The 27,673-nt window shown below is 39.2% G+C and overlaps 1 protein-coding gene across 3 annotated transcripts in view; it reads left to right on the plus strand.

Moving 5' to 3' along the window:
• The first annotated feature begins 5,018 nt into the window (after positions 1–5,018).
• Positions 5,019–27,673, plus strand: part of LOC148861754 (branched-chain-amino-acid aminotransferase-like protein 1) — a 39,778-nt gene continuing 17,123 nt past the window's right edge. Inside the window, exons 1-6 of one of the 3 annotated variants that reach the window (XM_088983618.1) lie at positions 5,194–5,293; positions 6,343–6,364; positions 6,437–6,535; positions 7,391–7,462; positions 11,137–11,229; positions 11,532–11,669. In XM_088983618.1, coding sequence (XP_088839744.1) covers positions 6,491–6,535; positions 7,391–7,462; positions 11,137–11,229; positions 11,532–11,669 — 348 coding nt within the window. In that variant the 5' untranslated portion in view covers positions 5,194–5,293; positions 6,343–6,364; positions 6,437–6,490. Of the gene's footprint in view, positions 5,480–6,342; positions 6,365–6,436; positions 6,536–7,390; positions 7,463–11,136; positions 11,230–11,531; positions 11,670–27,673 lie in introns of all 3 variants that reach the window. The other 2 variants (XM_088983616.1, XM_088983617.1) reach the window with 2 other exon arrangements.

Below are 27,673 nucleotides of genomic sequence, written 5' to 3' on the forward strand. Positions count from 1 at the left end.
GCGGAGAGGTCCCCGGGCTCCATGTTTCCCCACTGAGTGATCTCGTCATTAGTAATCGCCTTCCAGCTCCCCCGGCGAGCCACCAGATAATCATTTACCCCTTCCTAGTTTCCCACTGGGAACCGGGGGTAAGGACGGGGCTGAAGGAGCTCGTTTCCCACAGGGTTTATCCCGCTAGCCCCCTCAGGTGGGGGCATCAGAACCTCGGGCGGAAGAGAGGGTAGAACCGCCTTACCAGACCCGAACTCAGTACTTCCTGAAGGAGGGGTCCGGTCGAGGCGCATCCTCTTCTCATGGCTGCCAAAAGACCACAAGATATTAGTTCGACAAGAAACAAAATACAAGTGTACACAATATTGTCACAAGGCACTACACGACCTAAAAGGTCGACCTACCCGAGCTCAAGCCTACCTGCACGAGCTTCTCCTCGGTCAAGTAGTCTGAGCAAATGAAGCCTACCGATGCACACGACAACATCGTTTTCTAAGTTTTAGGGTCCAGCTTGGCCCCGGGGTCCTGGATGGCGCCCCTCCAAGCAGTGGGGAAGGGCCACCCCTCGGGGTTACGAACCACAAAGTAATCACGCTTCCAGGCGATGATCTTATTCGGCAGCTTGTACAAGAGCTTATAGCTGCGGCGGGGAGAGAGGTAATAAAAGCACCTTTCCTGAGGAACCCAGGAGCAACATTCTTTATACAAAGGATGGAGACAAAAATATCAAGGTCCAAAGGAAGACAGTACTCGTAACACAGAGATATAGTCCCAACCATGTTTCGAATGGCGTTGGGATGAAGCTGGTCAATGGTGACGTTAAAGTGGTTTAACACCTCCACTATCAAGGGGTGCAGGGGGAGACGCAATCCAGCCTCGAGCTATTCCTGAAAGATTACTATGTCATTGGGACCATGCTCCCAAGGGAAGTTGCCAGTAGGGAGGCTGTAAACCAGGTCCATAGGGAGGCGAAAGTAGCGGATTAGAGACTTGAGTCTCTCCACTGTCATCAAGGAAGGGCCAAAGGTATCAGGCTCCCACCCTTAGAAGTGGATGTCATGTCGCCAGAGGCCTCCCGATCCTCCGGGATCTACTCCCAGGCTCCCCCCGAGCTCGAGGGAGCATCATCATCCTGGCTATCGCCCCTGTGATAGGTGTGGTATGGGTGCCCAGACATGGCTGACTGCGATTGGGACTCACCAGAGTAGACGAAATGAAGCAAACTGAGAATTTGGGTAGACTAGGTGAAGTGTGCGACCTCAGAATCCAAAGACAGCAAGATAGCGTGGGAGAAAATGAGGCCCGAGGGGGCCCCTATTTATAGTCTTCACCCTTTCAAATTGACGGCCCGGATCAAAGCAGATCCAACGGTCCATGGGCCCCCTTACCGCACGCCTTCTGAAAATCGAAGGCAATTGGCGAGCACGTCTTCCATGATTAAGGTAGTCGCAGCCGCACGACGCTCGGAGTTAAAAGCCACCTCAGCACGTTTTCGGAATCCGAAAAGTCAAGAGAGTGAGAAAATCTCTTGATTCCCGCAAATGCATTTAATGAGGGCAGTCAATCAAGTTTGAATTTTGGTCAAATCAGTCCATTGCACTTCATAAACTCCCCGCGCTAAGGCGGTACTCTTAGCTTGAGGAGTGGGAGGCAATTGATGAAGGATGATTTGGCCCAACCTATGAAACGGTGACATGTAGATGCTGACTTAGCATGAGCGACAGCCTAGCATTGAAGCCCGGAGCGATAGCCTAGCATTGAAGCCCGGAGTAACCAAGTGACGGGCCCACGAAGCAGTTCGCTACGTTATAGCTCACGAGGGGAGGAGTCCACCACGAGGCGTACTCTGGGTTCCCCATGCTATCTTTGAAGAGATGCTCCGAGGCCACTATAGCTCGTGAGCTAAAGTTATCAGCTCACCCGAGCTCCCTAGCGGACAAGTCATTCCAAGGACCAATTTCACTAAGTGTAATTATGTAGTGTTCCAAGCTCGCTACGAGATAGCTTGCGAACAAGCCGCCCTAGCGCCCTCCAAAAAGCTTCCGACCGATAGACCGTACCGAACAGACTGCGCCATATCCTCTACTGACGGTGCAGTCCCAGTCCTTTTGACAGTAAGTGTCTATGTCTCTCGACAGGCAAAGGCGTGCCTGCCACTTTGGAAACGTGTCACTCACCCGAGTGAGGCGTACACCACAACGGCCACTTGCGCAGCCCTGGCTAGTAACGGCTGTGGCAAGAGCCCAACGACGGTTATGCCCAACCTGATGTGAGTGTCCCTATAAAAGCCCTCAGGGTCGAAAGGAAACTTCTTCTTGAATCTCTAACCTCTTGAACATAGTGGTAACGCGCTATCCTCACTCTTAGCCTTCTCCTCCTTTCGCTTCTTGCACACAATACTAACTTAAGCATTGGAGTGTTCCTGCCGGTAAACCCCTTGGGAGTTTTTCCTCTTTCCTCTTGTCTCAGGTACCTCTCAGGAACCATGCGAGCACCTGTTAGGAGTGACCGGATTGCACAACATCAATAATCACACTGTAATTTTTAAAATTAAATTAAAATTTTAAGTTTAAATCTTTTGAAGAGACTGACCATATGAAAAAATAAACCCAAACCAATACAATTTGAATGAGTCGGTTTTCACAAAAGGTTAGTCGGTTTCAGTTGACCAACTCCCTAACCTGACCAGGTCAATTTGGTTGGCCAAATAGCTATGACTGCACCAAACCAACTCATAAATACTCATAATTTTAGCTAAATTAATAGTCTTATCTCTAATAAATAATAATAGTTTAATCTCCCATATTATTGAAAATTTATAGCAAAAGTACACAACTATTGAAAATATATTGATAATGAAAACTATAATAATTACAAAAATTACAAAAATACAATAAGTACTAAAAATATATTAACTTAGTCAATAAATAGTATAATTTCAAATGATAGTTTAATCTCTACTAAATATTAATCAATAATTTATAACAGAAACACAATAAATACAATAAGTACAACAAAATAAATTTAAAAATTTCAATAATAGTAATTTAATGGCCAATAAATATTGGAAATTTTCTATTAAATAACTTAACAAAATATTTTTATACATATTTATTGAAAATACATTTATCCCAAAAGACAATAAATATTAATTTTAGTATATATAATTATATAATAAATATAGATTAAGAGTTTAAAATTATTATTAATAAATATTATTTTTTTGAAAGTTATTTTCTCGAATTATTACTTGATATAAGTGAAATTAATTATTTACAATATTATGTTAAAATATTAAATTGTTATTAATTTCAATATTATGTTATAATTATTTTTCTACTTTTTAGATTTTTTAAATTTATTACATAATTTATTTATTTTAACTATTTAAATCTATTTATGTTAAAAATTTTGTTATTTAAAATACTTAGTTGTTTAAATACTCAAATAATATGTAAAATATTTAAATTTTAAAATATTAATTATTTATTGAATTTAATTTTCCATAAAAACATAATTTATACTATGATTATGTAATTTCATTATTAAATTTGTTATATATTACATTATTATAAATTTAATATTATGTTATAATTATTTTTCTATTTTGAAGAATTTTTTTTAAATTTATTACATAATTTCGTTATTTTAACTATTTAAAATCTAGTTATGATAAATATTTAAATAATCAATAAAATATTTTAAATTTTTTGTTATTTGAATTTTATTTATTTAAAGCTTTTACATATTATTAAATATTTAAAAAACATTTAAATTGATATTTCAGAAAAACATAATTTAAATTGTAGTTCATAATTTCGTTATATATTTTGTAAAATTATAAAATTATTTGTGTGTTTTTAATAAATATTTTAAAGTTATTATTATTTTTTGTTAGAATATTTAAATAATTCTTAAATTTTTTAGTCCAAACTTTTTTTAGATAGATATAGATAAAAAGTATGGGAGAGGATAAATAGGAATTGAAGGTATTTTAGGAGAGAAACTCTCTATTAAATTAGAGATAATTTTGGAGATAAAGAGGAGTTAGGGATAATTTAGAAGATAAATAGGAATTAGAGATAATTTTGGAGAAAGTGGGGGAGGTAGTTTAGTAGTAATTTTAGGAGAATAGATTAATTAGGTTATTGGGAAAGTACATTTCATTGGTTGTTTAAAAAATGATATGAAAGTAAAAAATAAAAAATTTTAGAAAATGAGAAACTAGATAAATAACTATTTCAAAGGAGAGACATGCTGGTAGGGAATTTACCAACCAAATCGACCTGGTCAAGTTGGGAGTTTTGTCCCTAAAACTGATTAACCATTAGTGAAAACCCACCAACTCGGGTTGTTTGGTTCTATTTTTAATTTAATTTAATTGTTTAAAAGATTTAAACTTACAATGATATTATTAAAAATAAATAAAAAATAAATTTATGATATAAAATATTTTAAACTAAGAAACATGAAAAATTTCTCACTTTCCCATATATTATATATATATATATATATATATATGTATTCTTAACTTTATCGAGTTAAAAAATTAATAAATAAAAAACTAATCATAAATAATAAAAAATTACTTATTATTTGAATAATACAAACTCAGGTTGATTGAATCAAATTACTTATTAAAAAATTAAAATATAAAACAATTAATACTCTCTCGTATCTGTAACTTTCGCTTAACAAAACCGTACATCACACTGGTTCCGGTTAATTCCTTAGTAGGGGCTTGATCCCAAAATTGGCCTGTTCATAGTACACATAAAAGTTCCAATAGTCCATCATTGTACTCGTAATATGAGTCTATCAGGACACGCCACGTCAATGAACGCAGGCCACACGTCAGTTGGTTGATTTGATACAATGTTTAGAACCACAGAGGTATGATTGACGAGCAAAAATCTGCTGGTCGCATTCTACTCCAATCAAATGCCAAAACGCCCGCCCCAGTCACAGCAGAATATTTTCCTACATCTGATTAGTGCTTTTGCTTTTTCGGGCGCTAAAACACCAAATCATAACTCATAATTATTTCATTTGGCTGCTTGCTTGTTGGTTTGGCCGGTCTGCCCGGGTCAGTTCAGTTGCCCGGGAGAACATTTTAGCTAGAATTATAGAAGTATCGTACAGAGAATTTATTTATAGCTCACTCTCCCAAAAGAGTAAAAGACAGCGTTGTAGGCGATTTCAGCAGGTTTCAGTCATGGAAGGAAATCAGGAGGTAGAAGTAATTCACTCGTGGTCTGCTCCTAGATCTCTCAGTACCAGCCTTATGTACTCATTTGCTCAGGTACCCACTTCCATTTTCCTCCCTCCTTTGTTTTTGTTTTAATCATTTGATCACTCCCTATCCCCTATTTTGTTCTAACAAAGAGTGCTGGTGCGTTCTCTCTGAGAGTTGAAAGAAATGGAGTTATCTATGAAATACAAGCTTTCTGTTGATGGATTTAAAATGGGCAACTTTTCGAATTAGTTGGTGTGGAATAATTCCTGTTGTCCTTTTTTTTTTCTTTTATTTGCTTCGGGCATGCGGGGTATGGTTTTAAATCTTTATATTTTGATGTTGACATAAGAACCGTATCTTTTCTGTTGAATTATAAATGGAATGTTTGTGCTGTTTTTTCCCTTTATTATTGGTTTATTGTAGTTTTGTTGACGACAACTGTTGTGGTGACTTCAAACTTTTTCTCTCTGTCTGGTGCATGCCAAAGTTTAAATTTTCTTGGTACCTGTTTAGTAGAGTTCTTGTTATTAGTTCACGTGCTAAGAAATGGTGGGTCAAGTTGGGTAATTGCTTGAAGTAATGCATCCTTCTCAACATTGAAGTTGGCCAGTAAGTTTTGGTAGTTGCTCGTAATGCTAAAAATATGGCATGGTATCACTAAGGAGGTGGTATCGACTTACTTTCCTTTTCTCTTCAAACTATTAGTTATAATGTCGAACAATAAATAGTCGAATAAGGCTCTATTGTATTATTGCTATTTAGTTGGATGATAAGTTTTCAGATGTATTGTATATTTTTCTTATGAATTTGAATTAGATAAGATACGCTCTAACATCTAAGTGGCTTACTTTAAGTGTTTGTGGTCATAGTTGTTGCTTCTCCTTTTCGGTTGGGAAATTCTGTTCTAATTAATCATTTGTATATTCTATGAGTAGGCTAATTGTTACTTTATTACCCATATCTCCCAATCTATTTATTGTTCCTCTTCGCGAAATTGGCAGATTGCAGGTGGATGGTAGAACTGTCTATTCTTTACAATTTTAATATTTGTTATTTCTGAATGAAATTTTAGCGGATAGCTTGTTTAATTCTCTCTGTACTCCTTGGACATGCAAGTCTGGTTTCATGAACTAAAAGGTAGTCCCCTATACCTCCTGTTTCCTCATGTTCTGACATTGGCTTTTGTTTTATTTCATGATTTTTCCGTAGAGAGATGACATAGAAGTTCTTGATGAACCCCTCTATGCGAACTTTCTTCGAGTGATGGGTGCGGAAAGGCCTTACCGTGAAGAGATTCTATCCAAAATGGTACATCACAAACATTGCTTGCCAAACCCCCACTGAGGATACACTTGAAGTTACATGAATGCCATGGTGCTTGATTTTATAAAATAATTTTCTGAAACTTTAATGACGGCTATAAACCACAGGTCTCTTAAGTATGAAATTCAAACTAGTTCCTTAATATAAATTGCTTGTTTTCCAAGACTACTCTCCTGTCATGAAGATTAATAACTGCTTTGGCGATGCTTAGTTTTGGCAGGTATGCTTTACCACTTAAACCAAGCAATGCATTAGTTTGTTTACAGAAATGCAATAGGATTCAAAAGGGCTCTCACTAGAAACAGTAAAGCATACAAGTTCCCAAGTTACTAGAGGGATACCAAATTGACTGCATTAGATAGTTTATCCTGTATTGAATTTCATCACCAAGGAAGGTATCCTACCAACTTCAATGTTGAGGATGTTGAAACTTTCATACACTGGAAAGGGAAAGTGCCACTGTGCTAATCTCTTTATAAACTGAAATTTGTGAGAGTGTCCTTAAGGCATCTTATGTAGTTTCTTAACAAATTCCCTTTCGCAGTTCTTTCCTCAGCAACCAAAGATAACAGTAGTGGTTTTTTTTTGGCTCCTATTCAATGATATTAACTGTATTAAATTTTCATTTAGCTTTATTGTTATGGAATATTTACCTGATTAGTTTGTTTTCCTCTCCCTTTTTTGTTTTCTTTCTTTCCTTTGTGCTTTATGATCTATTCATCATCATCATTCAAGCCTTATCCCAACCATATGGGGTCAGCTTGCTTTATGATCTATTGTGTAACATTTTTCTTTTCTCTATGCTTTATATTGACACTATAAATTCTTGAAATGGAATAGGATTCTGATGGCAGTAGAGTTGTAAAAGAGGTGATTTTTGGTCCGGGAGCAAAGAAATATCGCTACTGCAAGGTAATCCATTTGTAAAAATGCAAAGTTTTCTAGATTTACAGGTTGACTTTACAAATTATTTTTCCATGTAAAAATCATGTTTTTGGAATTGTTTTGTCAAGCTGCATGATGAATTGTGAAGGCATTCATCTGGTGAAGAAAATAGATAACATTTGGTACATATTACATAATACTTAACAGTAAAAGGCTCATTTCTTCATTTATTATTTCATTATTGCTACTGTTTTGAAATTTGAAATGGAAAGGAAGCTACAGGAAATTTACACTTTAATACACTATACCTTACCTTTTTCAAAAAAAAAAAAAAGCTGCAAGAACAATTTTTTGAGAAATAATCTTATCATGAGGACAGGCAGTTTCAGATAACAGACATCTACTCTATAGAACCCGGGATATCTCCTTTTCTGAACTCTTGATTGTAGAATGCTTTACCAACTATAAAGCTATTATTTATGTGAGACGGGAGGAGATTCTCAATAGGTGGTTGCAAAACAAAGGGAATGACCTATGGATGTACAAAAGTGAGTTAAAAAATATTAAATGGATACCAGGATTGGGAAATTAATCAAGTGAGGGAGCTCTTTGGGCTGATATCCAATCAGATCACCTGCTGGAAGAAGATAGCTGGGGCTGGATCTGGAGTGCAGACAGATCATTTTCAGTGACGTCCTTTGCCAGATTTTTGGAAGGAGGTAACGGACCTGATTTTCCAGCTTCTACTATTTGGAATGCGACAGCCCCTACCAAAGTAAATTCTCTTGTCTGGGCTGCTTCCCTGGATAGATGCCTCACTAAGAAAAGCCTGTTGAGGAGAGGAATGCAGATTCAAGACTGTCAAAGAACCATTCAACCTAAAAGCTTAAGCTGTTAAGTGAGGTCCTTGAATAGGTTTTGTTCTCTAACATGTCCCCTCACACGAAAGCCCATTGGGCTTGAAGCGTGGACAGCACAGGCCCACCCATACCTTGTGCTGAAAATTAATTAATTATAATGGGGGTGACAAGAATCGAACACTAGACCACTTGGTCAAAGTGGCTCTGATACCATGCCAAAGAACCATTCAACCTAAAAGCTTAAGCTGTTAAGTGAGGTCCTTGGATAGGCTTTATTCTCTAACAAAGACTTAAGTTGTGTGTTCTGTGGTCAGAAGGAAGAGGATAACAGTCATTTGTTCCTCCACTGTTCTGTTTTGATGTCTTTATGGAATCACTATCTTTCTTCTGTGGGTTTATCCTAGGCCATGCCAAATTCCATGTTGGATCTGCTATGGTGCTGGGATTGTTTAAGGCTTTCAAAGTTGGCCAAAAGTGTATGGAGATCAATTCCTGCAGCAGTGATCAGTACCATCTGGGCGGAGAGAAATAATAGAGTGTTCCAGAACAAGGCTAAAGCAGTAGACTGCCTCATTTCTAATTCATTTGGCAAAGTGGTATCTTGGACTGCATCTGTAAAAGGTTTCCAAATCAGGGAGTTTGGAGCCCATCTGAACTCTAGAAGTCTTCTTGAGTTGTAATGTAATCTGGGTTTCGGGCCTAGTTTCTCTTAAAAGGGGGTCTATTTGTATCCTATTTTCATTTCTTAATTAAATTACCTTACCTTTTCCAAAAAAAAAAGGATATCTAGGGGAATGAGTGTCAGATTTCAATGGGTCCAAAGGATGGCTCACAGCATGGCTGATGCTTTGGCAAAACAAGGGGATGGGAGAAATCACATGTTTTGGGCTCAACTGTAATTTTCTTTGGTTTTGGAAATAAGCTATTTGTCTCTTTTGTACTTGGTACTTTCTCTTTGATCAATGGAATTTGCAATTATATATATATATATATAAGGAGTAATAAAACATGAGATATTAATAAACATAATCTCCTTTTTTGGGTGATCTAAAAAATGCTGACTACCTTCCTTAAGTTTCTCGGTATAAATTAACAAATCTCATGTCTGGAAGCAATTGTGAGATTGAAAAAAAACTTTGGTGCACCATGATCCTTATCCTGCCGTTGCTAGTAAATCTGCCATTTTTTGATAACTAGATTATGAGGGGCTGAATTATTTGTGCAAGGACAAAGGCTGATTAAAACAAAATGTGTGCAAATATCCAAACCCTCTTTCATTCTAGAGACCAAAAGGTCCAAAACAATGATTTTCTGATGCTCTACAACTCTATAAGAGGACCTAAAAAAGGAGAAGTTCATTGGCTCCATGGAACTGCTTGCATATATCATTAGGAGCACCTCTGCCAATTGACTGTAAAATACTTTTTTTTTATAGGTAACCTTGAAACATTTCATTAATATAAAGAATAATATACACAGAATTACAAGGGGTAAAGATACCACCAAAGGAACAGATATTACACTTGAGCCCAGTACAGATTTTCCCTAAACAGCCCCTGTCTAGCTAAAGAATCAGCTAGACCATTGGCCTCCCTTGGAACCTATTGATAAATTACAGTCAATCCCCTTAGAAGCCATTTTATTTTCTTAACCCCATCCTGGTATGTCCAAGCTGCCTTCTTCTCATCCTCTAACCAGCTAACCACCACCTGAGTGTTCCCTTCAGCAACCAGATTTTCCAGGTTTAATTATTTTGCTATTTGGGCCCCACATAGGACAGCAAGTAGTTCAGCTCTAATGGAATCTCCAATACCAATAGGGCCCGGGAATAAGGCTAATACATTCCCTTCTTTATTCCTGAAAGGCCCTCCAATACCTGAAGGGCCAGGATTACCAAGGCTGCTCCCATCAAAATTAAGCTTGACAAAGTTATCCAAGGGAGGATCCCAAGGTTTGAGGATTTTGCCTTCCCTATTCAATCCAGCACCTTTTTCATCCTTAAAGGATCCTTCTACAACATGGTATCCAGATCCTCAATTGTGCATCCATCACCTTAATCTGAACTATGTTCCCTTTATTTGTATGATATCTTAAGAATCTCTTTCACACGGTCTTTGTTACTGGTTCTTGTAAGTCAGTATGCTGAATCTTGGCTCCACTTGTTGCATAGTAATAATAAAAGGATTAGAGGAACAAATAAATCTCTGTAACATTAGTGTTTCTTGCATCATGCTAACATAATATCTAGAAAACATGCTATCACTTAATCAGTTGGCAAGAAATTATATGGTTTTATGTTATGACAAACCCATAACCAATCAAGTTCAAAATGGCACAAAGTGAAGCAAAACATAGATACTGAGAAGAGAAAAATACAAAACAGATTTATGTGGTTCGGCCTTTAGCCTACATCCATTAATCAGTTAATGAAGTACAGAGTTGAGCTACTTCACACAGACCCTAATCCCCATTACACCCAAAGGTCTCTCTGTATGTGCTACAGATACAAAGATTAGATAAGCTCTCTCTCTCTCTCTCTCTCTGTATGTGAAATTTCCCATTTGGGTTCTTCCCCACAAACTTTGGGCTGGTTCATGGAGCAGGCCGCAGACAGGAATTCAAGACACAACTCAACATTTTGATGATCAAATCAAAGCCACCAATTCCGAGGCAAACTTGGGCCTGCATATGAATGGCTCTTCTTGTTATGTAGGTTCCTACATGTACATGTCAATTTAGGGACATTGGATGTTTTATGTCTTTTTTTCCTCTTAAAAATGTCTGTGTAGCCTGAATTGCTAAGTTATTTTTATTTTCTTCTTTAAATTATTCTGTCTACAGCACATGGCAAAACAACGAGTACCTGGCTTGACAGATGAGTTGATGAAAAAAGGGAAGCACTTCATACTGATAAGGAATCCCCTTGATATTTTGGTAATCATTTTAAAGAATTTGCTTTCCTGTCTTTTCACCATCCATAATAACATTTAGGTGGCATTCTGTATCCTCTTTAATAATACTCATTCAAACTGGTGCATATTGTTCATAATGGTTGTTAACCTCTTGCTGGCATTACTATTGAGCCTAATATTAATTCTTCATTAGAGTAAAACTTAGGAGAGTTTACAGAGGTAGTTGGAAGCATTCTCATTCATTTTAGTTTGGAATATCTTTATTTCTTTATATTCCTCTTATTACTGACTGTTTACTAAATGTTTTTTATTTTGTTTTGTCAGCCATCTTTTGACAAAGTTGTGCCACCATCCTTTCTTGAGCTGGGGTTGGCAGATCTGGTTTCCATATACAGTGAGCTCTGTGAATTTGGGAGGCCTCCGCCTATAATAGATGCATCAGAACTTCAACAGGATCCTGAGGTTAAAGAGCTATTTCACAGCATATAAATTGATAGATAACTTTTTTTTATGTCCTGCTTTAAGTGACATGGAAATTGCCTCCTTATGTCATGGTTACAGTTTAAGATTTCTTCATGGCAGATTATATAGCAGATGTACTAGTTGCATTGCTTAGAGAAGTATAAATGACCCAGAGTTTACCATGTTGCAGCATTGTTGGGATGCAAAAGGGTTTTTGTGTTTCTCACTTTCCCTCACAAACCTTTGTTTAAATCTCAGATAAAGCTTTTGAGATGTCTCCAATCTACATCCTTTCTGAGCATTTGCTGAATAATTAAAGCTTTAGATGGCTAATATCACTCAGGAAAAGCTCCAGTACATGGTGGGTATGGAGCTGATGTGGATCGGAGGACTTAGCATGTGGCCAATCCAAATGATGCTCTTTGTAATGCATGGTTTGGAACTTTGGATTTGGTCAGATCTTCTCTCAATGAGGAAGAGAAAAAGAGTAGGTTAACTATAGAAGAAACTCAATTCATTTGACTTGTGGGGGATGGGGTGTTTTTTTTTTTGATCAATAACAGTGAATTTTATTAAAGATTGAGAAAGTACATAAATAAGGAGCTAAAAAAACTTAACTCCCTAATACATCAATGTACACCCAAACTGTAAACAATTACAAAACAGCCCAAAAAATAGAGTTTCTATTCGCCCCTTGCCTAGCTAAGCCATCTGCCAATGAGTTTGCACTTCTCTTTACCTATGTACAACTAACTTCCATGTCCTTACTCAGTCACTTAAATTTCCTCTTTTCATTGTAGTAATTCCAGAGCTTGGATTTGTCCTCTTTTAACCTGTTCACTACAATTTCAGAATCACCTTCTATGATCAATTTCTTAATATGCATGTCTTTGACCCTTTGTACGCCTTCAAGAGCTCCTAATATCTCAGCCCTCAAGGAGTCTCCCACCCCAATTGGGCCAAAATACATAGCTAACAGATTCCCTTTTTCATCTCTTAATTTTTAAATTTCTTTCCTTATATATTGAACCAGAGTCTAATTTCCTTTTCTATTTTTATGAGAAATGTAAAAGAATAATCTATGGTAGCTGGATGATGTTGGTTTACTCTTATTTGTAAATATTGCACTAGCGTAACATAGATCTTAGATAGGGGTGGAAAATTTCAAACCCAACATGATCAACTAACCCAAACCACCCATTTTATTTATGGGTAGGGTGTTTCTAGATGCGGGTCATTAACGGATCATCAAACCAATGAATCAATATTTTTTTTTGAAGCCTGGATCAATATTTAATGAGTTGGGCAGGTTGGATGATGGATTATGCGGAAGATAACCATTTAAAATAGTGAATTAGGATAAGGCAAAGCAAGGTAGAGAGTTCTTCAATAGAGGGTGAGTTTGAAGTAGTGGGAAGGTGGAGAAAGGAAGTATCATTTGAAGCTAAGAGAAGTGAAAACAAGGTTTCTGGTGTTCCTGAAGATTAGAGAAGAAAAAAGAGCCACTGTATCTCCAAAAGGAGGTAGCAGCTTGGCTGAAAGGCTTCCTGGATGTAGCTTTAGTTTCGAGGAAGTCACAGGCCTGGAAGAACTCAATCAAAATCAATGGAAACCAACCCTTTACCCAGACAAAGCCAACCCAGAACGAGACCCTGGAGGGAGCAAAGGAAGGAAGTTAGGAGGGGAGGGATGGGTTAGAAGGAGCTAGGATGGTAGGTAAAAAGGCATAAGGAAAGAAAGTTTACCTGAGAAAGAAGAGTAAGCAAAGGAAAAGGAAAATGAGTGAGGTCGAGAAGCTTAAGAGTGGAATAAATTATGAGGAGAAGAACAAGAGTATGAGGAAAAGAAGAGGGGAGTGTTGCGTAACACCAGCCCAGAGGTGTCACGAGGCATTGCTATGAAGATAATAAGTTGGAATGTAAAAGGACTAGGAAGTGCCAAGAAGAGAAGACTAATAAGAAATGTGTCCAGGAAAGAAAAACCAGATTTGATCATGATTCAAGAAACCAAATTATCAGAGCTGAATAAAAGGTGGATAAGGAGCATTTGGGGAGCCAAGGGACTGAGCTGGTCATGGGTACCCTCGTGGGGAGCTTTAGGGGGAATTCTATCCATATGGAGGAATGAGGAAATGGATTGTGTTGAAGAATTGATAGGGTTAGTATTCAATCTCTCTAAAAATTAAAAGAAAGTCAGACGGAAGAGTATGGGTGTTAACAAATGTGTATGGTCCTAACTCTTACAAAGATAGAGAAGCTTTCTGGGAGGAATTATATGTTATCAGGGGTTTGTGGGAGGGTCTGTGGTGTGCGGGGGGTGATTTTAATGTCATTAGATACTCGGGGGATTCAAACAACCAAACTAGGGGTTCACTACTAGCATGAGGAAGTTCGATAGGCTAATTGATTCCCTGGAATTGAGAGAACCCCCTTGCTTTAGGTGGACTATACTTGGTCAAAATTTCAATCCCCCCCACCCCCAACCTGCTCCAAACTGGACATTTTCCTCATATCTCTTGATAGGGAAGAAATGTGGGGATCCTTAATAGAAAGAGGGTTACCTAGAGTTACTTCAAACCACCACCCTATTTGTATTGAGAAAGAAATCCCAGGGGGAGGCTCGCCTTCGTTCAGATTTGAGAATGTGGTTTGAAAACCATACATTTAAGATCATGCTAAAGGAGTGGTGGGAGGATTTCATGTAGAGATAGTGAAATCTAGCCGTAGGGCTATTTTTGTACTTTTACTTTTCTTTGTTGTATATCTATTCTTTGTATTATCTCTCTCTTGTACATTAAGGGCAGGTCTGTCCTTATACAACACAATATAAATTTATCTTTTAGGGTGTTGACTGACACTAGGGGTCACACCCAACATTCGGCTGTCCTCTCTCTCTCTCTCTCTTCTCTCTTCTCTCTCTTTTCTGACTTTCGAACTGACTCTAACATGGTTTCAGAGTAGGTCACGACCTAAACTTCACAAAACACCTCAGCTACTACTGATTCAAGAACTCCCTAACATATTTGGAAGTTCTTGAGTATCTTCTTTATTTCTCTTCCTGGATCAGCTACAGATCTGTTTTCTGGACTGCTGTGCTGTTGGGTTCACTTTTCTTCTCATATCTCCCTATAGAGACATCGGATCAGCTTGAAATTTTAGATCTGGTGTCGCCCATAGTAGATCTATTGAACCTCTTTGGTTTGGTTTGGATCGGTTTCGTCTTTGAGGGGTTTTGATCCACTTTTCAATTCAGCAGAACTCTACAATTGCCTTTTTTGGACATCAGCAGAAAGGTGCTCTTATTTTTCTTATCTGGTTCGAATTTCTTTTGGTTTCTGGAAGTGTGTGTTGTTGCCTTTTGTCTTTCAATGACATCAGAAAGGATGGATGCTCTTCCTATTAAGTTCAACGGTACGAACTATGCACCATGGAAGTTCAACTTTTAGTTCCATGTCGAAGCTAAGGGTTTTTGGGGATACTTAGATGGATTTATGTCTAAACTTGATGACTCTGACATTAAGGGACTTAATCAGTGGAAGATAGACAGCGCAAAAATTGCGTCTTGGATTCTAGGCTCAGTCGAAACTGATATTGCTATCCCTATGAGAGGGTACATGACAACCTATGAGATGTATCAATATCTTGGGAAAGTTCATTAGCGATCAAATACCTCTAGATAGTATCAGATAGAGGTTGACATTTTTTCTTACTATTAGGGAGATATCAAGGTCCATGAATACTATGCCGGATTCATTAACCATTGGGAAGAATATGAGTTAGTTCACATGGGAGATGATCCTTCAGATTGTTGTGTTAAATACATGGAGGAGGCAAGGAACACTTTGACAGGAGAAAAATTTTGCATTTCCTAATGCATCTAATGCCAGAATTTGAAGTCGTCCGATCTAATGTCCTAAGCCGAGGAACACTTCTTGACTTAGATACTATTCTTGGGGAGATTTTTAGGGCAGAAACCAAATTGACTACTCAGATTACACTGGATGGAAGGAGGGATTCCAACATTGATGCTGTCTTCTTGGCAACTAAACCAAAGGGGAAGAAGGATTTCTCTAAGATACAGTGTTATGAATGTAAGGAGTATGGGCATGTTGTCTCCCATTGTAAGAAGAAAAACACATGCACCGATTGCAATAAGGTCGGCCACATTATCACTGGATGTCCTACCCCGCCTCAGAAAGGTAGTGGTCCAAATCAGAAGAAAGGGAACTACAAGGCCTATCAGACTACTGTAGATGGTTCAGATGCCTCCTCCTCTATCACTTCTGTAGCTGGCCAAAACAACACCTCCAACGGCATGTCTGAAGAAAGTATTCGACAGCTCATGTCCTCGGTCATCTCCTCAGCGTTCTCTACTATTGGTATGTTTGGTAAGTCACTGAACTATTGCCCTTCACCGAACCACCTCTGGTATATTGACTTCGGAGCCTCTAACCACATGACAAGGGCTATTCTTGGTCAGTATCCCAAACCCCATATTCCCAATAGACATATTATCGCTGCAAATGGTGAGAAACTTGACATACTTGGTTGTGATGATTTATATTTATCTACCTCTAAATCATCTCCGTTTCATTTATCCAAAACTCTATTTGTACCTGTTAAAGCTAGCCGAATAAGGGTCGATTAGTCAATTGACTTCTGTTAAGTTATGTGCTTATGTGGAAGTCTTAATAGAGACTTCCTGTCCCATACTTAAGTGGGGGCAGTTTAGTCTTTATACTACTAATTAGAGCCTAATCCATATTAAGGGTCGACTGATAGGGTTTAACCTATTATGTCGACTGTTCTTTCATCATCTTCTTCTTCTTCTCCTCTTCTATCGGTTCAGACTACTGTAGCAACAGAGAAAACATGGTATTAGAGCAGGACGTTGCCCTCTAATCTCCTCACAGATTCGTGACCTGCTCCTTTCTGTTCGTGACCTCTTCTTTTTCTTCTTTCTGGGCTGACAATGGAGAACACAGGTTCGGCCTAGGTCTGAAAACACCTCAGTTTCTCTTCCTCTGCGCAGAACCTATTTTTTTTTCAAGAGAACAACTTCAGCAGTGAATGGTCGACTGGAGCTCTCAAAAGAAGGTTGGTTACCTCTCTTTTTTATGCTGTTGGTATTTTTGGGTTGAAAGTCTTCAAAAATCTGCGAGGATTGGTCAGAACCTAGAGAACTAGGTTGTTTGTTGCCTTGGTTCTTGGAAGAAGGTCCAAGAATAGGCTGTGTTTACAGCGACCGAATGGTGTAAAGGTTACTGCAGGTGGCCGAATGGTGTAAGGGGTACTGCAGCGGCACTAGTTGAGTTTTCCTTGGACTTGTAGTGCCCTCTAAAAAAAGGCCAGACAGGTTTGTACCATGTGTGACAGCTATGGCTGTGTGGTAGTGCTTGTGATGCACAATCTCTGTTGAGTAACTGTAAGAGGGCTTGTATGTGGTCAATAAGTGCTGAATTAATGTCAGTGTGATTCATGGTTTTGTGAAATCAGTAGTGGTGTGAATAAGAACAAAAGCTTGTGTACCTATCATTGTGTTTGGGGACTGTTGTAGTTTTTGGAACATCAAACTCCTGACAGCAGTACTTAGTTGGTGACTGGGAATTCAGATTAGAAGCAACGTTGGAAGAGCATCATGGCAGCAACTGGAGATGGCTGTAGTGATTAGAAACCTATTGTGGTGATTCCCTCTGACTATCTGGGAGTACATATGACTTCAATTAAACTTAATGGTGAGAACTATGTTCCATGGGCCAAGTCAGTAGAAGTTTTTCTCAAGGCAAAGAGGAAAGTGAAGCATGTGAAGGAAGATAAACCACCAGCTGACTCTTCAGGGTTTGATGATTGGGAACAGGAAGATGCCCAAATCATGACATGGTTATGGAAGAGTATGGAACCCAAAATAAGTGCCAACTTTATGTTCTTAGATACAGCTAAGGACATATGGGAACATGCCAAGAAGCTGTATTATGGGCAGGATAATACTACAAGGGTATATTAGCTCTATCAGGAGTATTTTGATTTGCAGTAAGGGAATAAAACCCTAGAAGAGTACTATGCTAGTATGAAGAACCTTAGAAATGAACTCAATGTCTATCATCCCCTAACTCTAGATGTTAAATTTCAGCAACAACAGAGGGAACAACTAGATGTCACTAGGTTCTTAGTGGGGTTGAAATCAGAATATGAACCAGTTAGGGCCCAAATATTAGGGGGCTCTACCCTTCCTACACTTGAGGAAGTGTTTGCACGACTTCATAGGATTTCTTTGGGACCTACAGAGAATCCCACACAGTCTGACAGATCAGCATTTGTGATAGCCAGAAGAGGTGGACGTGGTACTATAGTGGGAGATGCCTCCCGAGGAGGTCGTGGTGGTTCCATATTTGGCCGTGATGGTGGTCGTGACTCAAGGGGGGGCCGTGGTAAAGGAAAAAGTAACTCTACAAGTGTACCCATTGTGGCAGGGACGGACATTTGGTAAATTTCTGTTATGATCTCCATGGCCCTCATTCTATATGGGCCAATCATGCTGTAGCTGGTGGGGTTGATGTCAGTGATAACCAACAGGCAGATCTAACTCCTTTTACATCTACATCTGTTTCCAGGAAGGAGATGGTGAGTGTACCGCATGATGAGTATGAGCGGTTCCTCCAGACTACTTCATAGCATACTACTGCCACCCTTGCCCACTCAGGTATAACTTGTTTGTCATCCAAACCCTCTCCCTGGATTATTGACTCTGGAGCCTCTGATCACATGATTGGGACTCCAGGTGTGTTCTCTTCTCTCTCTGAAACTTCCACATTTCAAACTGTTACCCTTGCCAACGGTTCATCTTCTCCCATTTGTGGTGTTGGTAATGTTGACATGGCTTCTTTCTTTATCATCTGTTATATATGTCCCCAAATTTCTATTCAATCTTATGTCTGTTAGTAAATTAACCAAGACTCTTAACTGTTCAATTACATATTTCCCTTCCTTTTGTGTTTTTCAGGATCTCAAGACGAGGAAGAAGATTGGTGGGGGGCATGAGGCTGGTGGATTGTATTACCTTGACGGTGGTGGATCGTTAGTTGCACTTCAGACTTCTCTCACTCCTCTACAATGACATTGTTGACTGGGACATCCATCTCTCAAGGCACTCAAGATACTGGTTCCGTCTTCGAGTCATTTGTCATCATTACAGTGTGAGTCGTGTCAGTATGGGAAAGATCGTCGTGTTTCCTTCAGTCCTAGAGTTGAAAGTTGTATGTTGAGTCCTTTTGCTTTGGTTCATTCAGATGTTTAGGGCCCGATCAAAATAGAGTCTTATAATGGTTACAAGTATTTTGTCACTTTTATTGATGATTATTTAAGAATGACATGGATTTACTTAATGAAAGAAAGGAGTGAATTATTTTTCATTTTTCAAAAATTCCATGCTGAAATACGTACACAATTTGGTGTTCCAATCAAAGTTCTTCGTTTAGATAATGGTCGTGAATACTTTCTTATTTCCTTTCAACAGTATTTAGAACAACATGGCATCATTCATCAAACTTCGTGTGCATCCACTCCTCAACAAAATGGGGTGGCTGAACGAAAGAATCGTCATCTCCTTGAAACTGCTCGGTTTATTCTTCATCATATGAGTGTTCCTAAACGGTTTTGGAGTGATGCTGTACTTACTGCGTGTTTCCTCATTAATCGGATGCCCTTCTTCATTCTTCATGGTTGGTCTCCCTTCTCTATCTTGTTCCCCTCCTTGTCTCCCTTTCCATTAACACCTCGTATCTTTGGCTGTGTGTGCTTTGTTCACAATCTGAATGCTGGAATAGACAAGTTGGATGCACGCTCCATTAAGTGCGTCTTTCTTGGCTACTCTCGGACTCAAAAAGAGTACAAGTGTTACAATTCCATTACTCGAAAGTACTATGTTTGTCCTGATGTCACCTTTTTTGAGTCTATCCCCTTCTTCTCGGGACCTGAAGTATCCGTGTCTCCACCTTTGCTTCCTCTTCCTCTTCCAGTCAGTGATCCCGTTCCGGGTGTTCCTGTTGGGGTTGACCCTTCACCTCCTCCAATGCAGATCCCTACTGAACGACCACCGATCCGGCACGTGTATACTCATTGACAGACACAGGCTCCTCCTTCAGCTTCTACCTTGTCTGCGGATCCTGTTGTTGCTCCTATCCCTGAACCTTCAGGACTTGATCTACCCATTGCTTTACAAAAACTTAAACGTAGTTGTACCCTCCATCCCATTTCCAATTTTGTTTCAGTATCTCGCCTTTCCGCCTCACATTGCCAGTTTGTTTCACTATTGTCATCTATTTCTATACCTAAGAATGTCCAAGAGGCTCTTAGCTCACCTGGGTGGCGGCAGGCAATGGAGGAGGAACTCTCTGCCCTTCAGTATACTCACACGTAGGAGTTCACTACTCTTCCACCTGGTAAGCATGTTGTGGGTTGTAAATGGGTGTATACTGTTAAATACTTGCCAGATGGTAGTGTGGAGCGTTTGGAGGCCAGACTTGTTGCTAAAGGTTATTTACAGTTGTATGGTGTGGACTATATGGAGACCTCTCTAGTGGCAAAGATTGGCTTTGTCCGTGTGTTAATTTCCCTAGCAGTTATGTATGATTGACCTTTGTTTCAACTTGACATTAAAAATGCCTTCCTTCATGGTGACCTTATGGAGGAGGTATTATATGGAGCAACCACCTGGGTTTGTTGCTCAGGGGGAGGATGGTAAGGTGTGTAGACTGAAAAAAGGCAATTTATGGGTTGAAACAATCGGCTCGTGCTTGGTTTGGGAAGTTTAGTGAAGTGGTGAAGAATTTTGGAATGAAACAATGCTAGGTTGACCACTCAGTGTTCAACTATGATTCAGAAGCCGGAAAGATTTTATTATTGGTCTATGTGGATGATATTGTCATAACTGGTAGTGACAAATTGGGGATCGATAAACTAAAGGTCTTTTTGCAAAATCATTTTCAAACAAAAGACCTTGGGACATTGAAGTATTTCTTGGGTATAGAAGTTGCTAGATCAAGACAAGGTGTAAACCTGTGCCAAAGAAAATATGTTCTTGATCTACTGGATGAAATAGGACTCTTAGGTGCAAAACCGGCTGAAACTCCTATGGAATTGAGCAGTGATATAGGGGAAATGTTTGATGATCCTGGAAGGTATAGGTGGCTAGTGGGGAAGCTGAACTATTTGACTATCACGAGACCAGACATCTCCTTTGCAGTCAATGTTGTGAGCCAATTTATGTAGAACCCTCGTATACCTCATTGGGATGCAGTTCTTAGAATTGTAAGGTACCTGAAGGGAGCTCCGGGCCATGGGTTATTGTACAAACCAGGGGGAAAACTTGAAGTAATTGGGTATACAGATGTAGATTGGGCAAGCTCCGTGTCTGATAGAAGATCTACTACAGGTTATTGCACATTTCTTGAAGGAAATCTTGTGACAAGGAAGAGTAAGAAGCAGACGGTTGTGGCTAGAAGCAGTGCTGAAGCCGAGTACAGAGCCATGACACACACTACATGTGAATTAGTATAGTTGAGGAATCTCCTACAAGAAATTGGGTTCTCCATGGATAAACCTATGAAATTGTACTGTGACAATCAAGCTGCACTCCACATTTCATCCAACCTTGTTTTTCATGAGAGAACAAAGCACATAAAGATTGGTTGCCACTTTGTGAGGGAGAAGGTCCTTATTGGAGAGATAAGCACAGAACATGTGGGCTCAGGTGATCAGTGGGCAGATTTGTTTACAAAAGGCTTAAGCTTAGGGAGAGTGAACTATATATGTAACAAGTTGGGATTATATGACATATATTCTCCAGCTTGAGCGGGAGTGTTAGAGCTAGCCGAATAAAGGTAGATTAGTCAATTGACTTCTGTTGAGTTATGTGCTTATGTGGTAATCTTAATAGAGACTTCCTGTCCTGTACTTAAGTGGGGGCAGTTTAGTCTTTATACTACTAATTAGAGCCTAATCCATATTAAGGGTCTACTGATAGGGTTTAACCAATTATGTCGACTGTTCTTTCTTCATCATCATCTTCTTCTTCGTCTTCTTCTTCTTCTCCTCTTCTACTGGTTCGAACTACTGTAGCAACAGAGAAAACAGTACCTAAACTCACCACCAATTTGATTTCTGTTAGCCAACTTGGAGAGGAAGGTAACAATGTCTCACTTACTTTTGATGGTTATTTGATACAAGACCGGCGAACTGGTGCAGTGAAGGGGAAGGGGCGTAGACTGGGAAGATTTTTTGCCTTGGAGTTTGAGAAGAATAAGACTGCTTCTGCTTCTACTTCTTGTTTGTTTTCTACTAGTTCTAGGTCTGCATCTTTTAATTGTAATAATGATTGGCATTTGTGGCATAAACACCTTGGCCATCCTTTTTCTAAGAAACTTGATAAGTTATTTGCTTCTGGTAATTTACTTGTTTTTGTTGTTTCTTTTAAGAATGTGAATAAAGATTGCATCACTTGTGGTTTATGTAAGAGTTATATTTTACCCTTTCCTTCTTATTTTGAACATGCAACTGTTCCTTTTCATTTAATACATAATGATGTCTGGTTGTCTCTAGTTGTTTCACGACTGTGATATAAGTACTTTGTAACCTTTATTGATGATTGCACTCGTTTCACTTGGGCTTATTTTCTTCGAAAGAAATTTGAAGTGTACACTGTTTTTAAACACTTGCACACCTATGTAACTACCCGATTTGATGCTTGAATCTGTGTGCTAAGATCAAATTCAGGGGGATAGTATATTGATGGGGATTTCCAAAATTACCTGAAACAACATGGAATTCAACCCTAAAAGTCCTGTCTGGGCACCCCACAACAAAACGGGGTAGCAGAAAGGAAGAATGGGCACATCTTGGGTGTAGTCAGAACACTTTTACAGGATTCCCATGTACCCTCTTGGTTTTGGGTGGAGGCGGCCAACACTGTTGTGTATCCCATAAATCGTCTTCTGTCATCTGTTTTGAATAACTCCTCTCCTTTTCAATCTCTTTTTCACAAACCCCAGACATATCCATGCACAGGGTTTTTGGTTGTGCTTTTTTTGTCCACCTTCCACCCCATGAGCGCACAAAGTTAACTACACAAGCAACTTTGTGTGCTTTTATGGGATACAGTTCTAAACATAAGGGGTTCCTTTGCTATGATCCTTTGGTTCGTCGCCTTAGAATCTCTTGTAATGTAGCCGTTCTTGAAAGTGTGTCCTTTTTTGAACATGCTGTGAAATTCCCAACTCCTTCTATTTCCCTGTTGCACAGTTTTGATTCTACAGGCACCTCAGATATTCCATTGTCACCTCCGCAGCAACTTCAGACGTACTTCAAGAAGAAACGGCTTTCTTCGGTCTCCATCCCCCCCTTTGCTCCACCTCTAGTTGCTAATCCGGTCACTCCAGCTCCCTCAATAAGTGTACTTGACCTTCCTCCTGAACCCACTTTACGCTGTTCCACTAGAACCTCTCGTCTACCTAACCGTTATGGTTATTCACCAGACCATAGCTCCTTTTCTGTTGTTTTATCTACCATAGACATTCCCAGATCTTACCAACAAGTCGTAGCAGAACCACACTGGAAAGATGCCATGGATTCTGAGATTTTGGGGAGGTTGAAAATGATAGGTTTTGCCAGGAAAATAAAAGAGGCTAAAAGAAAAAGTAAAAGATTGGAATAAAGCCCATTTTAGAAGGTTAGAAGAAATAAAAGATAACTTGGTGGAGAGGATCGAGGAACTAGATAGGAAAGAGGCTCTCAGAGTTATTTCAGAAGAAGAAAGAGGGAAAAGATGCAATCAAGAGCAAAAATTGGAAGAGATCTTACGAAAGGACGAAATTTGTTGGAAACAGAAATCAAGGTGTTAGTGGCTTATACAAGGGGATGGAAACACTAAGTTTTTTCACTTTCTTGAAAATGGAAGGAGAAAAAAGAATTTAATCCTCGGTGTGGAGGAGGGACAAGTGGTAAGAGAAAGTCCGAAGATTACAAGGATTTTTCTAAATCATTTTAAGGAAATTTTCTCAAGCCCACATGAAGTGATGCTAGACTTGCCAGAGTTGGAAGGGGATGTTTTGTCAGAAGAGCAACCTCTCGCTCTAGAAAGGAGATTTTCTTTGCAAGAAATCAAGGAAGCAATTTTTTAATGGATAGTTCTAAAGCCCTTGGGCCGGATGGTTTCTCCATGGCCTTCTATCAGTAGTGTTGGGGTATGGTGAAATCAAACATCTTGGAAGTCTTCAACGAATTCTTCTCCAAAGGAGAGGTTTCACCAGGAGTAAATGCCACATTTATCACTTTGATTCCAAAGAAGAGGGAGGCCAAAACTCCTAAAGACTTTAGACCAATAAACCTCATCGAGAGTGTACAAAATTCTTACAAAGGTCTTACCAAAAAGACTAAAAAAGGTGTTACCCTCGATTATCTCTCCTTTCCAAGGTGCTTTTGTAGAAGGAAGGCAGATTGTGGATCAAATCTTGGTGGACAATTAATGCGTTGTGGAAAGAAGAAAGGGTAGAGAAAAGGTGCCAGCCTATGACCTGGTTAATTGGGAAGTCCTAAAAATACTAGAAAGACTAGGATTTGGAGTTAGATGGAGGTCTTTGATTAAAGGATGCTTAAGTTCAGCTCATTAGTCAATCCTAATCAATGGTGCAGCAAAGGACTTCTTCTTGGCTAGGAGAGGAATTTGGCAAGGTGATCTACTATCCCCATTCTTGTTTACCCTAGTGGCAGAAGTGTGAAGCAGAATGGTTGCAAAAGCTGATGATCAAGGCCTTATTAGGGGTTGGAGGGTAGGTAGAAATCAGGTGATTGTTACCCATCTCCAATTTGCAGATGACACCATCTTTTTTTGTGAAGGAAACAATGTGGAAGTGGTGGAAAATCTGAGGGTGCTGCTGAATAATTTTGTGGGAGTGACAGGGCTGAGGATAAATTGGACCAAATGTGGAATTGTAGGGGTCAATTTGGAGGAAGGAGAATTAATATGATTTGTTGAGATCTTGGGGTGCGGGATCAGAAGCAGGCCTATTAGTTACCTAGGTCTACCTTTAGGAGGAAACCCTAGGTCAGTTGGGTTTTGAAAACCAATTTTAGAAAGGTTTGATCGGAAGTTAGCCATGTGGAAGAAGATTTATATTTCTTTGGGTGGAAGAATAACCTTGATTAGAGCCACATTGGAAAACCTCCCCCACCTATTTCCTTTCAACCTTTAGAATCCCTTCTAGGGTAGCAAGGTGCTTAGAGAAGTATACGAGAGATTTCCTTTGGGGTCCAGGAGAGGAAAGGAAGGACCATTTGATCAAGTGGGAGGAGGTTAGCAAACCTAAGGAACAAGGGGGTTTAGGAATTGGGAACATCCTATTAAGGAACACAACTCTACTAGGTAAATGGCTTTGTTGAGAGTGACAGACTATGACATAAAGTGATTGAGAGCATTCATGGGGTGGATGGAAATGATTGGGATGCAAAAACTTCCCCTCACAGTTCTTTGACTTCTCCTTGGAATGCAATTCATGAAATCTACCCTATTTTCCTCAATTTCATCCGGTTTGATGTGGGACAAGGTAATAAAATTTTGTTTTGGGAAGATCTATGGGTAGGGGAAACCCCACTTAAAGACCAATTTCCTTATCTCTTTGCGCTATCTAACCTCAAGGGGGAAGCTATATCCATGTTGGGAACACCGTGTCCAAATGGTGTGAACTGGAACTTGGACTCTAGAAGGGGACTAGGGAAAACCCCACTTGGACCCTTCCCTAGAAGATTCTAGAATCTAGGTAGGCTCTCTAGATGGTCTCTTTTCTTGCTATTCTTTCTTCAGAATACTTGCTTCCCCCAACTCCCTAGGTGGGGATTTACCTATGAAAGAAATTTGGTGCATGCCTATTCCCTCGAAGATTCAAGCCTTCTGCTGGGAAATATTCCTTGGTAAGGTAAACACTTGCGATATGCTGCAGAGAAGGAGGTCATACGTTTGCCTTTCTCCTCATGTGTGCTCTAAGGAAAGTGGGGAGACCCTATCTCATTTATTGATTTCCTGATATCCTGTTCTTTTGTGTTTCGAATTTGGGAATTCTTTTGTACTCTCTTTGGCTGCAGGTGGGTTCACCCTCAAGATGTAGTAGGACTCTTCAACCGTGACTTCGTGAGACAACAAAAGAAAAGAGGGATAGTAATGTGGAAAGCAACAAAGGCAGCAATTTGTTGGGTAATATGGAAAGAGAGGAATAATAGGATTTTCTTGGAAAAAAGCAAAAAAGTAGAGGAAGTGATTGATAGCATCAGGGTGAAAGTATCTCATCGGGTAAAAACCCTTGGATAGCTTTCAAGTCTTTTTAGTCACAGACATTCTAAGAACCTCGTCTGAAGTAGCAAAGTCGTCAAGAGTAAGAGATAAAGTAAGGCTGGAGTGTAAACCACCAGAAGGCAATAAAGTTAAACTGAATTTTGATGGGAGCTCCTTTGGAAATCCGGGCATTTTAGGAGTGGGAGGAGTATTCAGAAATTCTAAAAGGAGGATTTTGGGTATGTCCTCAGGACCAATTGGCACCGAAACTCATTGAAGGCTGAACTTTTGGCATTACTACAAGGGTTGAAGATAGCCAAACAGTTAGGATAGAGACATGTTGAGGTGGAAGGGAACTCAAAAGTAGTAATTTCCTGGGTAGCAAACAGCAGCCATACCCCGTGGATGTTTAAACATGTGATTAGGGAAGTGGAAAAGATTGCAAAGGAGGTTGAGGCTGAATTTAAATGGGTACGAAGAAGTGCAAATGGGTTAGTTGATGTTTTAGCAAAACAGGGGGCATTGAGACAGCAACTATTTTGGGCTGCACTGTAATGAGGGATAGAATAGAGTGATTAAAGGGATCAACAGTCCCATCAACAAGTTGTATAAACTGTTTACAATCTGAAATTTAATAAAATACATGTTTACTAATTAAAAAATGTGAATTAGGACTGTCAAAGGGTCGGGTATGGGTAGGGATAGGGTGCCCAGTCCTGAACCGATTATTAATTGGGACAAACTCATAAACCCTTAACCGTCCTGATTAATAGTCGTGTCTGACCTGATAGACCCGATTATATAAATAACAACATTAAAACTTAATTTTTCATAATATAACTCTAATAAAAATGACAGTAAAATACTAAATTATTTATATGTTAATGATTGAAGTGTTTTTAACTAAAATTATCTTATATATTATCTATCAAATTTGCCCTTTCAGACATAAATATAATAAAAATTATAAGAATCTTTATGTTATTAATAAAATAACTGGTTTGGAACAAGCAATAACCAGAACTGATCCAATTATTACTTGGAGAAAAATCCTAGAACCAGAACCGATGTAATCGGTTCGGTTGGTTCAGTTCTTTTGGGTAGGCCTGATAACCCTATAGTGAATTAGAGTCCTTGAACACTTGGGCAACATAGGCAGGACCAATCATGTGGAAGAGCTACCAAGTTATAAAAAGCCATGACAAACTGGGATTTGGTTTCCATCTCTATCTGATACGTGTTGAATATCCCGGGGTTTCTCAGCCAAAGGCCACCATCTATGGTGCATGATGAACTGCATCCAGTGCAACAGTAAAATAACTTGTAGAAGTAGCAATCTAGTAGGTTTATTTTTGTTTCCTTGTTTGGCTAAAACATTTCTCTAGCCCTAGCTACTTTGGTAAATTTGAAAATCTGAAAACAAGAAGACCCCAATGTGGGCATTGAGTACCATCAATATGTGCCATGTGGAAACCCACCATCGCCTAAGATGTGACAATGCATTACAAATGTTGACAGGTTGGGTGAGTTGTGTTGGATGGATGGATTCCACCTATTTAGTTTCTATTTAAATGAGTCATTAATGGGTTGATGGGTTAGGTGGATGGATTGAAGCTCAACCCAAACCCAACCCGCCCAACTCCCACTCTTCTTAGGGATGAAACAGATTTCTATTAAATGGCATTTTT

Source organism: Nelumbo lutea, chromosome 4 (genome assembly GCF_056320005.1).
Source record: "Nelumbo lutea isolate HS-2025 chromosome 4, American lotus-T2T, whole genome shotgun sequence".
Lineage (NCBI taxonomy): Eukaryota > Viridiplantae > Streptophyta > Magnoliopsida > Proteales > Nelumbonaceae > Nelumbo > Nelumbo lutea.